This window comes from Octopus bimaculoides, chromosome 14 (genome assembly GCF_046866305.1).
Source record: "Octopus bimaculoides isolate indiv1 chromosome 14, ASM4686630v1, whole genome shotgun sequence".
Classification (NCBI taxonomy): domain Eukaryota; kingdom Metazoa; phylum Mollusca; class Cephalopoda; order Octopoda; family Octopodidae; genus Octopus; species Octopus bimaculoides.
This window is the reverse complement of record NC_142941.1, coordinates 29800798-29814426: the sequence shown is the minus strand read 5'-3', so window position 1 is coordinate 29814426 and position 13629 is coordinate 29800798. Positions and strand designations below refer to the sequence as shown.

General features: G+C 35.5%; 1 protein-coding gene across 3 annotated transcripts in view; it reads left to right on the top strand.

The window, feature by feature from the left end:
* Window positions 1–13358, top strand: part of LOC106870951 (uncharacterized) — a 51094-nt gene extending 37736 nt beyond the window's left edge. For all 3 annotated transcript variants that reach the window (XM_014917197.3, XM_089362614.1, XM_089362615.1), the window contains one exon: window positions 9022–13358. In XM_014917197.3, the coding sequence (XP_014772683.1) occupies window positions 10757–11776 (1020 nt within the window). In that variant the 5' untranslated portion in view covers window positions 9022–10756 and the 3' untranslated portion in view covers window positions 11777–13358. The remainder of the gene's footprint in view (window positions 1–9021) is intronic.
* Window positions 13359–13629: the final 271 nt, after the last annotated feature.

The window sequence follows — 13629 nt, the reverse complement described above, 5'->3', positions numbered from 1 at the left end:
TGTATGATCTATTGTCTCAACTTGTTCATCACCGTTTCTGCACTTTGGACTTGCTCCATGTTTGAGGATGTTCTCTTTGTAGTTTCTTGTAAATAAGCTCTGGTCTTGGACAGTAAGGATGACTCATTCCATATTGCTTTTAGCCCTGAACTTTCAAACCACTGATAGCTTTGTAATTGGTCAACATCAGCATCCTGATTGTAAAGTGGGTATTAGCCATGCAGAAATTTTGTTGTCATCTGTCTTTCAGAGTTTTAAAGCGCTCAGATTTTGCCTTCTGTGAATTCTAGTGGTCTTGGTTGGTAATGGGTCATTTTCATTTGCATTTTAATATGTAATTGATTCTTAGTTTTTTTCTGTATTTCCTTGCTTCTTTCATTTCAGAATGGAGTCGCTTCTTGTTTCTGTAGTCTTTTACTAATATCATCATCCAATCTCTGGTTTTGTTTGAATATGTTTGTGGGCCAATCAGGGTTATTTAATAGGATAATTCAAGTTGGATGAGTCCTCTTCCATCTTTTCTCAGCAGGTAGAGACAATCAGTGTCTGCCTAAGTGTTGTGCTTTTTGTTAAGAGTGAGAAGTTTCCATGCTTTTCTATCCATTCCCAGAGGGTCAGATTAGTTTCAGTTGATGGCATTGAAACCATATTGCACAAGTACAGCTAAGATGTTGATGGTTTTACTTCAATTTTTAGAGTTGAGTTAAGTTTTCACAACTTGCCTCACTCCTGAAAAACTCTTTTTGGATCTTTTCCTTCATTTGAGTATGTTGGATTCCGTTGCTCTCATTTGTATCTAGATATTTGTAAGTGCCTTTATGATGTAGTTGTTGTCTAGTGGTTTCTTGCTCAATTTTGATGGATAACATTGCAGTGGGCTTTCCTGTCTTAAAAATTGTTTTGCACACTTATCAAGCCTAAATTCCATTCCTATAGTGTTAATGATAAACTGCTTTACCATTGCTAAAAGTTCTTCTGACTCCTGGTCATTCATAGTATATAGTTTCAGGTCACCCATGAAGAATAAGTAATTGATTTTGCTGTTGTTGTTGTTAGTTTGTATCCATACTCTGTGTTATTCAGTTCACTAGAAAGTGAGAAGGGTGCCATACAGAACATGAGAGGTGAAATAGAGTCAGTTTAGAAAATTTCAGTTTATTTTGATTTTGCTTGATCGTATGCCTGTAATCATGGTTTAAAATTAGAGGTGTCCATTTTGTCGTACCATGTTGAAGAAGGAGATTACTAGAAAGATGTATATTTCTAGGACTTTCAATATCCACTCATAGCAAAAACTATTGAAAGCTTTCCAGTAATTAATCCATGCAGTACTTAAGTTCTTATTTTGTGTATGACAGTTTTTTCTTGTATTATTTTGTTGATCATCAGTTAGTCTTTACATCCACAGCGGTTCCGTTTACCTTCATTTTGTACTTGTGGAATGATGGTGTTTACTTCAAATTAAGTGTATATTCTTTTAATAAGTATTGAAGTTAAAATTTTTTGAGTTTTGGTAAGGAATGTAATAGGTCTATAGTTCTTCAGTGTTTTGGTTTCTGGTATTTTCAGTTGGTGTTCTGTTGTGTCTTCTATCAACCAATTGGGGACTTTCTCAGAACTTTGTATCAGTGCATTCATTTCCTTGCTAGTACATAGTGCATTACTGTAAGTGTATTTAACCAATAATATAGTATTTGATCTACTCATGGCAACTTCTATTTGCATGTGTTGCTAAGGACCTACCTTAGCTCTGCCACTTCAACCCCTACTTGTTGTTTCACATCTTTCATCCTTTCATTTTCTCTGTTGAGCCAACCTCCTCCTTCATTGTATTATTATTATTATTATTGTTATTATTATTATTATTATTATTATTATAAGGCAATGAGCTGGAAGAATCGTTAGCACACTGGATGAAACGCTTAGCAGTATTTTGCCTGTCACTATGTTCTGGGTTCAAATTCTACCAAGGTCGGGTTTGTCTTTCATCCCTTTGGGGTCGATAAATTAACCACCAATGAAACATAGGGGTTGATTCTAGAGGTGAATTATTCAAACCCCAAAGGATTCTTCTCAGCACATGGCTATGATGCTCCCCAACTACTTCTGAGATGCACATATCGTCAACCACCAAGGGATATGTTCAACTGATTAAAGTCAAACGACTGACAAGCAAATCTGTGGTGTTGAGCAGAATATTTGTTGTAGCCCATCTTTTATACCTAGGCAAAACATGTACATAACACTTCCAATCAGTTAAGATCAGAAGCCATGAGAACCAGTGCCTGGTACTGCATCTTATTATTATTGATAAGGCAGTGAGCTGGAAAAATCATTAGCATATCAGGTGAGATGCTTAGCAGTATTTCGCTCATCATTGTGCTCTGAGTTAAAATTCCGCTGAGTTTTACTTTGCCTTTCATTCTTTTGGGATTGATGAAATAAGTACCAGTGAAACACTGGGGTCGATGTAATCAACTAATCCCTTCCCCAAAGTTTCAGGCCTTGTGCCTATAGTAGAAAGGATTATTATTATTATTGTTATTGACAGCATCAAGCTGGTAGAATCAATTATTATTATTATTATTATTGGACAATTTGCAGAAACCCTTCGCTTGCAGTACTACCAAAGTGAAGTGGAGGCAATTCTAATTCAAAATAAAATCTACAGACACAGAACTGCTGCCAGCTGGGCCTGTTTCAGATGTGTCCAGAGTAACAAAACTGTTCTGAACATGCTTTTCCAGTGCTCAAGCATTACTAACTTGTGTCAAGCAACTGTTGTTATATGTAGGACAGATCTGCCTACCATGTTCCTTTGATCTGGTCGCCTTGGCAAAAGAGGTTTAGTTGTGGACAAGATTAATAGAGCAGAAGGCAAACACCTTCCGCTTTAGCGAAGTCCTCAACAATATTTTAAAGTCTCACCTGAAAAGGAAAATGAGGGTGAAGAGACATGTGTTGCCACCCAACAAATTTGTTGAAAGGGGAATGAGTATGGTAAACATAGTATAGTCCAAGTGATCAGGCCTGCTCTGAGCATGCACCAGAAGAACAGTTAAAAAAAGGCACTTGCCTTAGTGTTCAGGGCATAGCTTTTGTAAGGTTTCCACAAGTAACCTTCAGAGGCATATCTTTCCTTTAGGGGAACTTTTCTTTGTTTGAATTTTTTTTAGGTGGTGAAGGCTCTATAATTTCTCTTTATGTCATCTCACTCTGTATCATCCTCTGCTATCCTAGATCTTTTGTCAACCCTTGTAGTTAAAAAATAGTATTACTATTATTATAGACATGTGTTCCCCCAGCTCATCTCTTTGATGGAACAACAGTCCTGGGTCAAGCAGAGACCGAGAGAGAGAGAGAGAGAGCACTTGGAATGTCTTCAGGCACTCACAGCCTTCTAGTTGGGGATCGTGATAGGTAGAAAATCCACCTTAATCTTTTATGGATAATTAATGGTGGGTAAAAGTGGTGTTCTTAGGGAGATTCTGGGCATTGAAGACAATCAACTATCATTCTCTTCCAGGAAACTTTCAGCTGAGGACCATTGGATAACTTCCAGAAATCCCTGGCCTGGCAGTGTTACAAGGGAGCATTGCCAGTTTGAGAGAAACTCTACAGGCATAGAATAGCCATCAGCCAATCATGTCTGAGATGCATACAAAGCAACGAAATCATCCTGCACACACTCATCCAGTGCCCAAGCATTGCTGACCTGTGAGTTTATGTCAAACACTTGCTATCACATGTAGGATGGCTCCAGCTATCAACTGAGCCCATTGTGAAGATCACTCTGCCACCTTTAAACTGGGAAGGGCAAGCAGGTTTTATATGCCTGGTAGCCTTGGGGAAAGTGGTTGTATGATGGATGAGATTGAAAGGGATGAAGACAAACACTTTCTTTTTTGGCCAATCCCTCATCAGATTCTTCAAGTTTCACATGAAAAAGACAATAAGAGTGGAGAGAGAGGTGTTGCCTTCTAACTATTTTGTTGGAAGGTGGATGAGTGTGGCAAGCATGGTGTGATAAGACCTCGTAGCTGTCATCTTTAGCATATAATTTTGGGTTGACTATGTAGAAAAGGTGATTAATTGTCTTGTTTTGTATTAAATATCCTAAATGAGTACTGTGGAGCTCAATAGACAAAGGAATGAGGTATAAACAGAAAGGAAAAAAGAGAATTCTCTTGAAAATTATCACAGTTAATTTTTATTCTTTTTCATTTATATCTCTCTTTACTGTGGTTGAGCAGAAGCATTGTGTTCCATAGGGCTTTGTTGTGCTCCAGACATTTTGAAATTACAGGACTCTGTATATTTCTAATGCCAAGGTAATTCTGGAATGAAGTACACTATCAAAGGCCTTTCACTAGTCTATCTATACAATGCTTAGTTTTGATTATCCATCATGACAGTTTTCAAGAATCATTTAGTTGAGAAGTTGATCTCTGCAGCCATGTGGAGCTTCTTTTACAGTCCTTCTGTTTAAGAGGATACTATTTTTTGACTAGAATTGTACATATGTTCTGTTATGATGGATATGTCAACTGGATAGACAAGTGATAGGCCTATAGTTCTTTGGGCCATGACTTTCATCAGATTTGGGAAGAAGAAAAGTTCAACCTTATGCTAACCACAAAAGAGTTTCAGAAGGCATTTTTATTAAATAAGAAAAAGACTTAGCTAATAGTTTATGTTATGCTGCAAGATTAGACAGCCAGATATTTGAAATCTTATCTATTCCTAGGGACTTCCAGTTTTTGAGCTTTTTTAAGAACTATTCTTATGCTTTCCACATAACTGTCCTTCCATATCTGTTGTTGAATATTTTCCTTTCTTTTTTTCTCTCTCTCTCTCTCTCTATCCATTCCACTGTCTGGTTCTGCTATTTTGATTCATTCCATATTTTTTCCCCAAATTTGTGAACTTTGTTAATTGAGGGAGGAGTTTTAACCCTCTTTCTTTGTTTTTCCTGTCTCCCTATTACACTTCTTCATGTCGGTCTCAAATATCTTATTTTATACGTTCTTCAACTCTACATATTCTTTATGCCTTTAGTTGCATTTTTGCTTTTGCTTGGCTGCTTCCTTAACGCTAAGTATTTCATGATTGTTTTGAGATTTATATATTTGTTTATTTTTTGAGTTAATGATAAAACCTATTGCCAATTCATCCAGAATGGGGAATTCTCCTCTTAAAGCATCTGTTTCTTTTTGGATCTTAACCTTCCATGTTGGTACCTTGTACTTGACAAGTTTACTTTTCTTAATCTTACTTCTTAATTCTTTATATGCTGCAGATGTTGTGGCTTAGTTTGCCTGATTTATATTTGTTATGTCATTATTGATTTCATTTAACAGTATCTTCAAGGCAGCGTAATTTATTTTGATGTTTTTTTTTTATTCCAATGTAAATATTTGGATTTTCAGTAGGCTCTCTCTTGTCTTGCATATCTGAGTATTTGATTTTGCTTAGCTCACGAATAACTGCATCTTTTTCATTATTTATTTCTACATTGTTTCTTTCTATGGATTCCTCCCCTATATCATTTGGGTCTAGAGTACCCTCAGTGCTATGTTGATATAACCAGCTGTGTTATCTCATTGTTGTAAGAAATATCACTAAAAATTTTGTCCAGCATTCTAATGATGTGCAGAAGGCATTTTGTGTTTATAATGAGATGTGTAAAATATGGTACATTTGCCAGATTTATATATTGCTTGATTTGGCCTGTCGGTAGTTTGGTTGTATTCTCATCAGTTTATGTTATAATGTTTTGTACTGTGGCTTCATGTTTAAGTATGTGGTATTTCAAGCACTAATTACATGTGATAAAGAGTAATGTGTAAAATAAATGTTGTATTACCAGTTTTTTTTTTTTTGTTCACTTAATCATTTTTGACAGGTTCCTGTTAAATTTCATCTTAGTTTTTGGCAATATTATCCAACTAATTTTTTCATACATTAATAGATGTCTATATCTCTGTTACGTATTATTATCAAGGTAGTCAGTTGACAGAATTATTAGTCCATTGGACAAAATGCTGCTAAGCATTTTGTCTGTCTTGTTACCTTATTTCTTTATTATTTTTTAATTACGCTCAAATAAAAGATTTCAGTAAAAGAAATCTTATTCTATAAACTTTGTCAAAATTAGTGAAATAGAAAAAAGATTATGAGGCAAAACATGGAAAATTCGAATGAAAATAAGTCCCAGAAAAAATTAGTATACTTACACAGGAGTAGGCATGACTGTGTGGTTGAGAAGCTTTTGTGGTTCAGTCTCACTGCAAAGTGTCTTGACCAAATGTCTTCTACTATAGCTGTAGGTCAAACCAAAGCCTTGCAATTGGATTTGGTAGATAGAAACTGAAAGAAGTCCATTGTATATTTCTCTGTGTGTGTGTGTGTGTGAGAGAGAGAGAGAGAGAGAGAGAGAGTATTTCCATCATGCAAGTGATGTTCGTTTCCAGTCTTCTGTGGAAAAACATGTCTGGCCATGGGGAAATATTTCTTTGCTTGTCAACAGGTGATCATTGACAAAAAGAGCATCTAGCTGTAGAAAGTTTGCCTCAGCAAATTCTGTCTGTCCTTTGCAAGCATGGAAAGTGGATGATAAATAATAATGGTGATGCTTTCTTCAAACATCAAAATTACTATTGTCACAAAAGACACATGCACACCCACACACTTCTGAAGCAAGTGATCACATTTTGTGGTAAGCTCTAATAAATTTGTGATATTGAGAGCTTTGTTAATAAACTTAAATAAAAAGTGCAAAGAAGAAGAATAGCATTACTATGGTTCCAAACTCTGACTGGTTTTAGTTTGGTTCCACCTAGATCTGTGTATAGTATAGTTTCTTTAGAGGATAGTATTGCACTACCTAAAAATTTCCCAATTTTCATATCTAATAAGTCGTATGTAGAAAAGCAGATTTTTAGGTGCAAAGATAGTGGTTTTGGGCGCAAGTTTATGTGCAAAAGTTATCATTTTTTATTTATCCCCCTCCTCCTCATCATCATCATCATTTAATGTTTGTTTCCCATACTGACATGAGTTGGATAGTTTGACAGGATCTGGTGATCTGCTGGGCTGCATTGAACCCTATTTCACATTTGACATAGGTTCAACAACTGGATGCCCTTGCAAGGGTCAACCACGTTACATTGTGTACTGGGTGCTTATCTCATGCTACCAGCACTAGTGAGGTAACCAGTTAACTTGCAAGACAGGAAAAGGAAAAAGATAAGAAAAAGAAAACAAAAACTCAAATTTAATTTTAAAAAAAAAAAACATAAAGATTCTTTCAGAATAAGATTATTTGAAACATGAAAATGTCAATTTAAGCTCATTAAAAGATATATTTCACTTGTTTTCAAAAGATTTACTTTCTGAATTGTTAGACCAAGAATTGGTTTTTGTTTTTTTATATTTTTTTTATCCCCAACAGTAGAAATTAATCAATACAAATAATTAATTATTAAAATAATAAATATGACTGCTTGACACCAAATTTAGGACTCTGAATTATATTAGAAAAAAATTAATTAAATATATTAGAACTTGATAAATTAATGGAATTGGGCATTAAATATTTATCATTGTCATAATTATTATATATAAAAAAATATTTATTTTCATTTAAATGATTTTTAAAATTGCTTTTGGTTTTGGTTAATTTGTTATTTTTTTTAATGTTTTCTTTATATAGCTGTTTACTGTTATTCTATGGCACATGGCTCAGTGGTTGGAGTGTTGGGCTCACAATCATGAGGTTGTGAGTTCAATTCCTGGACAAGGCTGTGTTGTGTTCTTGAGCAAGACACTTTATTTCAAGTTAGTCTAGTTCACTCAGCTGTAGAAATGAATTGCAACGTAACTGGTGCCAAGCTGTATCAGGCTGGTATGCATGGCTGACTGCTGGTCTTCCATAAACATAAACCTTGTCCATAAACCTTGGCCAGACTTGTGCCTCGGAGGGAAACTTTCTAAGTGTAATCTCAAAGTCATTCATAACCAAGGGGTTCTTTTTACCCTTTTACTGTTATTCTACTCATTTTTCTGTCACTCTTCTCCCACTCATTATGTCTGAATGCTGCAAGGATATCAAAAGGCTGGATAAGGAGATGACAAGCATCATTGCAAGGTTCTATATGACAACATACAAGGCATCACTAATCTGACTAACTTGATAGTTGGTTTTGTCATGGTGGCATCATGCATATCTCTTGTCTGATCTATGGTGTACTCAAGATATTTTTCAAAAGTGTGAAGATAATCAGACCTATTTTGCCTCAAACTAGTCAACTCATATTTGTTGTACTACTTCTAACTTGTGTCATTCAGTTCATCTACTGCAGCTTTATTGGCACTTTTCTCCTTCGTCTTAGATTAATCATAGGCATTTTTATAAACCATATTTACCAGTATACAAGACATGCCTTCTTTTTGTATTTAAATGTATCAAAAATTTGCTGTGCATCTAATACAACTATAATAAGGATGGGAGACTAAGCACTATGGATTAGGAAGCCAGGTAAGCCTAAGTTTGCTTGGTACAATAATTATTACTAATAATAAAATATCAAAAATAGACCAAATTATTACAGCCTGTTAGCAGGCTGTGCTTACGAAAAATCAAAATCAATTTGAACTGATTGAATTTAATTATTAACTATTAACTGTTTGATAATATATTATATGAAATTAAGGCTGTGAGCTGGCAGAATCATTAGCATGCTGGACAAAATGCTTAGTGGCATTTTGTCCATTTATGTTCTGAGTTCAAATTCCGCCAAGATCAGCTTTGCCTTTCATCCCATTGGGATCAGTAAAATAAGTATTAGTTGAGCACTGGGATTGATGTAATTTGACTTACTCCCTCCCCAAAAATTGCTGGCCTTGTGCCAAAATTTAAAACCAATATATTATATGACCTTACAATATTCTAACATTGTTTATTTGTTAAATCAGTGGAATTTTTAATATCGTTCTATTTCTTTCTAAACTCTTTTGCAGGTTTGACCACAGCAAGAAGATGGCTCCTCCAGATATAGAGCCAATAGGCACAGTGTAAAGCTGTTCAGTCTGCATTTCAATGACACCTACAGCATTAAATTTGACAAAATCACACATAGAACAACTACAGACATTGATATCAATGCGTTAAATTGAAGTGCAATCTGGTTTGTGGTTCAATAGTGTAACAACTCTGGTAAAGCATCATCATTCTTGAGATTGTCTCAAGCTGTTTTCAGACCATTCATTGCCCACTGTCCTTCCTCCAGCTAAATACTTTCAGTTCATGCCAAGATTGCATGGACCAGTTTGGTGCTTGTTATTTTTTCTGACATGTTTTATTTACTGCACACAAAAACATAGATATATCCCAATGTCAATAAATACTGACATATATATTTTATAAGTGGGTATATGTATAAGCGTACACATGTATACATATGTGTGTGTGTGTGTGTGAATGTGTTTGTATAGCTGTCTGAATGTGTGTTTGTATAGTTATGTGTATATCAAGATAGTAACATAAAGAGATTAATAGTTATTTTAAACCAAACAAGAATTTGTTTATAGAAAGCTGATACCAAGAAAACAATTGAACTTAAACCTGCACATGGTTCTGATTTACAAAATTACTGGAATAGAGTTATGAGTTTACAGTATTTTTAAAAAGTTTATATTAGATGTTTGCAGATAAAAAGAAAACAGAAGAACATTAAACAATCTTTCTGATAACCATTTACAATTTAAAGGGATTTTTTTTTTTACGAAGAACCCAAAGTAATGATATTTATTTGTTTTTTTGTCTGCTGAAGTGAAAAAAAAAAAAAGTTTCTTTGGTGATATTTTTTGTATTAATTAATCTTTTAGTTTATTTTTTTGGTGTGCTTTATGCTGAAATTTTTTCATATGCATTAATCTTTTTTTTATTATAAAAAATCCCATAAAAATTTCCTGGACAAAAATATGAAGAAGCTCTGTCTGAAAATTTTACTGGCATTTGTATAAAGTATCTTTATTTTTGTAGGAACTGATAGATAGATGGATAGACAGTTAGAGAGCAAGTATGAGAGAAAGAGTGCATATTCCTTCCAACTAAAATAACTCAGTCTGCTTTTTTTTTCTTTCTCTCTCTCTCTCTCTTTTTTTTTTTTTTCAAAACAAACCAAAGAAATCTAATTTTTATTAAGTCCTAAATGAATGACTTTCAAGTTGTGTTTTTAAGTTCATTTATACAATTTCAGTTTAACTGATGACAATGAAGAGAGTATGTTGTTCCTTAGAAAAATGAACATAGGAATAATAGAAAAGAAAAGAAGTAAATGAAAAGTAACAAAAGACATGTTCTGTCATCAGTATTCTCTGTTATTACCCATGATGCAACATTTTACTTCAAGTGGCAGCCGTCTTACTGGTCTGGGTTACACACTGTAAACCTGATTTTGTTAAAGAGGTTGATCTGATACAAACAATTTCAGTTGCATTTTTAAAGAGTAGTTTACTGTATTATTTGTGTCTTGAAGTATCTGGTGATACTTTCAAGTCATAATTGTTGTAGAGGCAGTGGTTGTTGTGGTTGTTGTCCTTGTTATTGTGATTGTCGTGGTTGTTGTTGTTTGAAACTAAAAAAAGATAATCATTTTTTAATTAATTCAATAATTAAGAAATTTATATAAAAGGTGTAAACATATTTACATCTAAAAAATATATTAGTTTCTGTGAGTGAACAGTTGACCTCATGTTTCCAATGCAGCCAATGTACAGTGGTGGCATGGGTCACCATCACCACCACCACCATCACCATCACCACCACCATCATCACGGTAACCAGGGCGACAACAGTGGACCAAACAACAGCAACAGCCAACAGGCACAGCCACTGCCTCCTCCCCAACAGCCACAGCCACCCCCACCGCCACACCAATTCAGCTGTGATGTCTGTGGGGACAATTTCCAGACATTCGACCAACTCAAGGCACACAAACGAGACCATTTTGAAAGTAAAAACTTCAAGTGTGATATTTGTGGTGAAAACTTCCCACTTTATGACCAGCTGAAGGCACACAAAAAGTCTGCTCACACTGAATCAAAATCATATCCTTGCGATACTTGTAAAAAAATCTTTAACCATATCTCAACACTCCGTAATCACATGCGGACACACACAGGTGAGAAACCATTCCAGTGTGAAATCTGCCAGAAATGTTTTAGTCAAAGAGGAAACCTGAAAATTCACAGGCGTCGCCATACTGGTGAGAAACCGTTCCAGTGTGATATCTGCTGGAAGTCGTTCAGCCAAAAGGGGAATTTGAAGACACATGTGCGTAACCATGCCCACAAGAAAAGCTTCTGCTGCGATCTCTGTGGCAAAGTTTTCATGCATCGATCGATACTAAAATGCCATGAGAAGGCTCATCAAGTGCAGCGGCTGTCATCACTCAATCCAAATGCTGGTGCAACATCACCGACATCACCGCCTTCGTCTTCATCTTCATCATCTTCTGCCCGAACGGGAGGAGTCAACAATACCGGTAATGCTGGCAACAGTGAAAAGGGTGTTGGCTACTATTCTAATACATCACCTTTTGGTGGGGACCAACACAATCATGGCCCACCGAGCTCACATGGACACCATGGGGCTAGTGGGAATGCAGGAAGTGGGGCAAGGTCAGGGCAAAGGCCAAACCCACAAACACAGCTTCATCCAAACCCAAATTCAACCGAACCCAATAATCCGAATTCTTCAGTATTTGTTTAAATTTCAGGCTCCCTCCTCTTTTTAGCCCAACCCACCTGCCCCTTCCTTGTTGCCATGCTACTATTGCAGTGGTCTCTTATTCCATTCTACCATACCCCCCTCCACACATACACACACACACACACATACATACATAGTCACCATACTTCTTCATAATAGAAAAAACTTTAACAAGCGAGCAAGTTTCGACAAGGTGGACTGATGGCTGTAAGGAATATGTAGAGATTGTCCTCTAAAATTCTAGTGGATATCTCTATCTTCTGTGTTCTATCTTTGCACATTGTCATAAAAATACCATTATTGCACTTCAATGCCATTGTAGCATTGCCAATGTTAGTGGAACTATTTGCAATCTTACCCTTTGTAGTATTCATGGCAAGGGGTATATGTACAAATATGTCACTGTAGAAAAATGTCACTGTGAAACATCCAAAATCTTAATCATTTTATATTTGTGGTATTTTATTTTTTTTATTTACTTATTTATTTTATTTATCTTTTCATTTTCTACATCCTGACAAGTCACTCCGTTGCAGCATGTGTTTCTGGAGCTCTTTCCACTTCTCCCTCTATCAATGAAGGTGTACTGCAGGGCTTTTTTGTTCTCTTCAGTCTTCTTTCTCCTTTACGTCAATGACTCTCATGAGGTCACTTCCAACTATATACAATCTTAAGCCAATGGCACTGCATAACAATCCTCTTTCCTTTTCATACCCAAGTCTTTATCCACATGCAACATCAACACGTCCCACCATGCTTAATATATTTTCCATGAATGAAGACTGCCAAAACTTTTTACTATGGGATGCCACCATCTAAATTCATTCAACACATCATAACACACACAGTAAAGCACAAAAAAACAACAACTGCTCCCCACCTCCACCGTTCATGAGCCATGACACTTTTCTCAACACCAGATTTAAATGTTTAAAAATCATTACAATCTTTACAGCTAAATAAACTATTACAATCATTACAATATACAGCTAAATAATCATTGTGACCATTACAAGAGAGAGAAAACAAAAAACTATCATGCTCCTTATAAAACACAGCTGAAGTCCATTTCATTCTTTACAAAACCCCTACTAAAACTGTCATTGTCATTAAAATCTTCCATATTTGCTTATGATAATTCTCCATTATTCACACAACCAACCACAATGACTGAGCCTCTATTGTTATAGGCTAAAACTTATTGATTAACTGTGAAGGCTGTACAAATCCTAAATGCATTCTAATGTGTAACACTAAATACATTTAGAACATCAATAACCACAGAATTTCTCCAATCAAGTTGTGTCATTTTCACTACCTTCTCATTAGTATAATAATAACTTCTCTTCCAAAATTTGCTGAGCCCTCACTTAAATTCCTTCTCCTTTTCCTGCCACTCTCAACTAAATCTTTTCCGTTCTTTCTGTGTGCTACTTTGTCCCTTAATTTATACTAAACATTTCATCCAAATCTTTCTCTACATCACTTAGGAACATTCTTCCTCCTCTCTCTCTCTCTCTCTCTCTCTCTCACACACACACACACACACACACACACACACACACACACACACACACACACATGCATGCATGCACATGTACTCACACACACCTATTTGTCATCACCTTTCAGAAAGTTAAAGTGAACACCAGTCATTAACTTCAATATCACTATTCTATACTCCATAACAAACACAATACTGTATTATATTCCATGTAATGCATTAATATTTCCTTGATATATGTGTGTATACACACACACACACACACACAAACACACTCACACACACACACACACACACACACACACACACACACACACACAGTAATATAAAGAAGTTACTAAAAAATAAT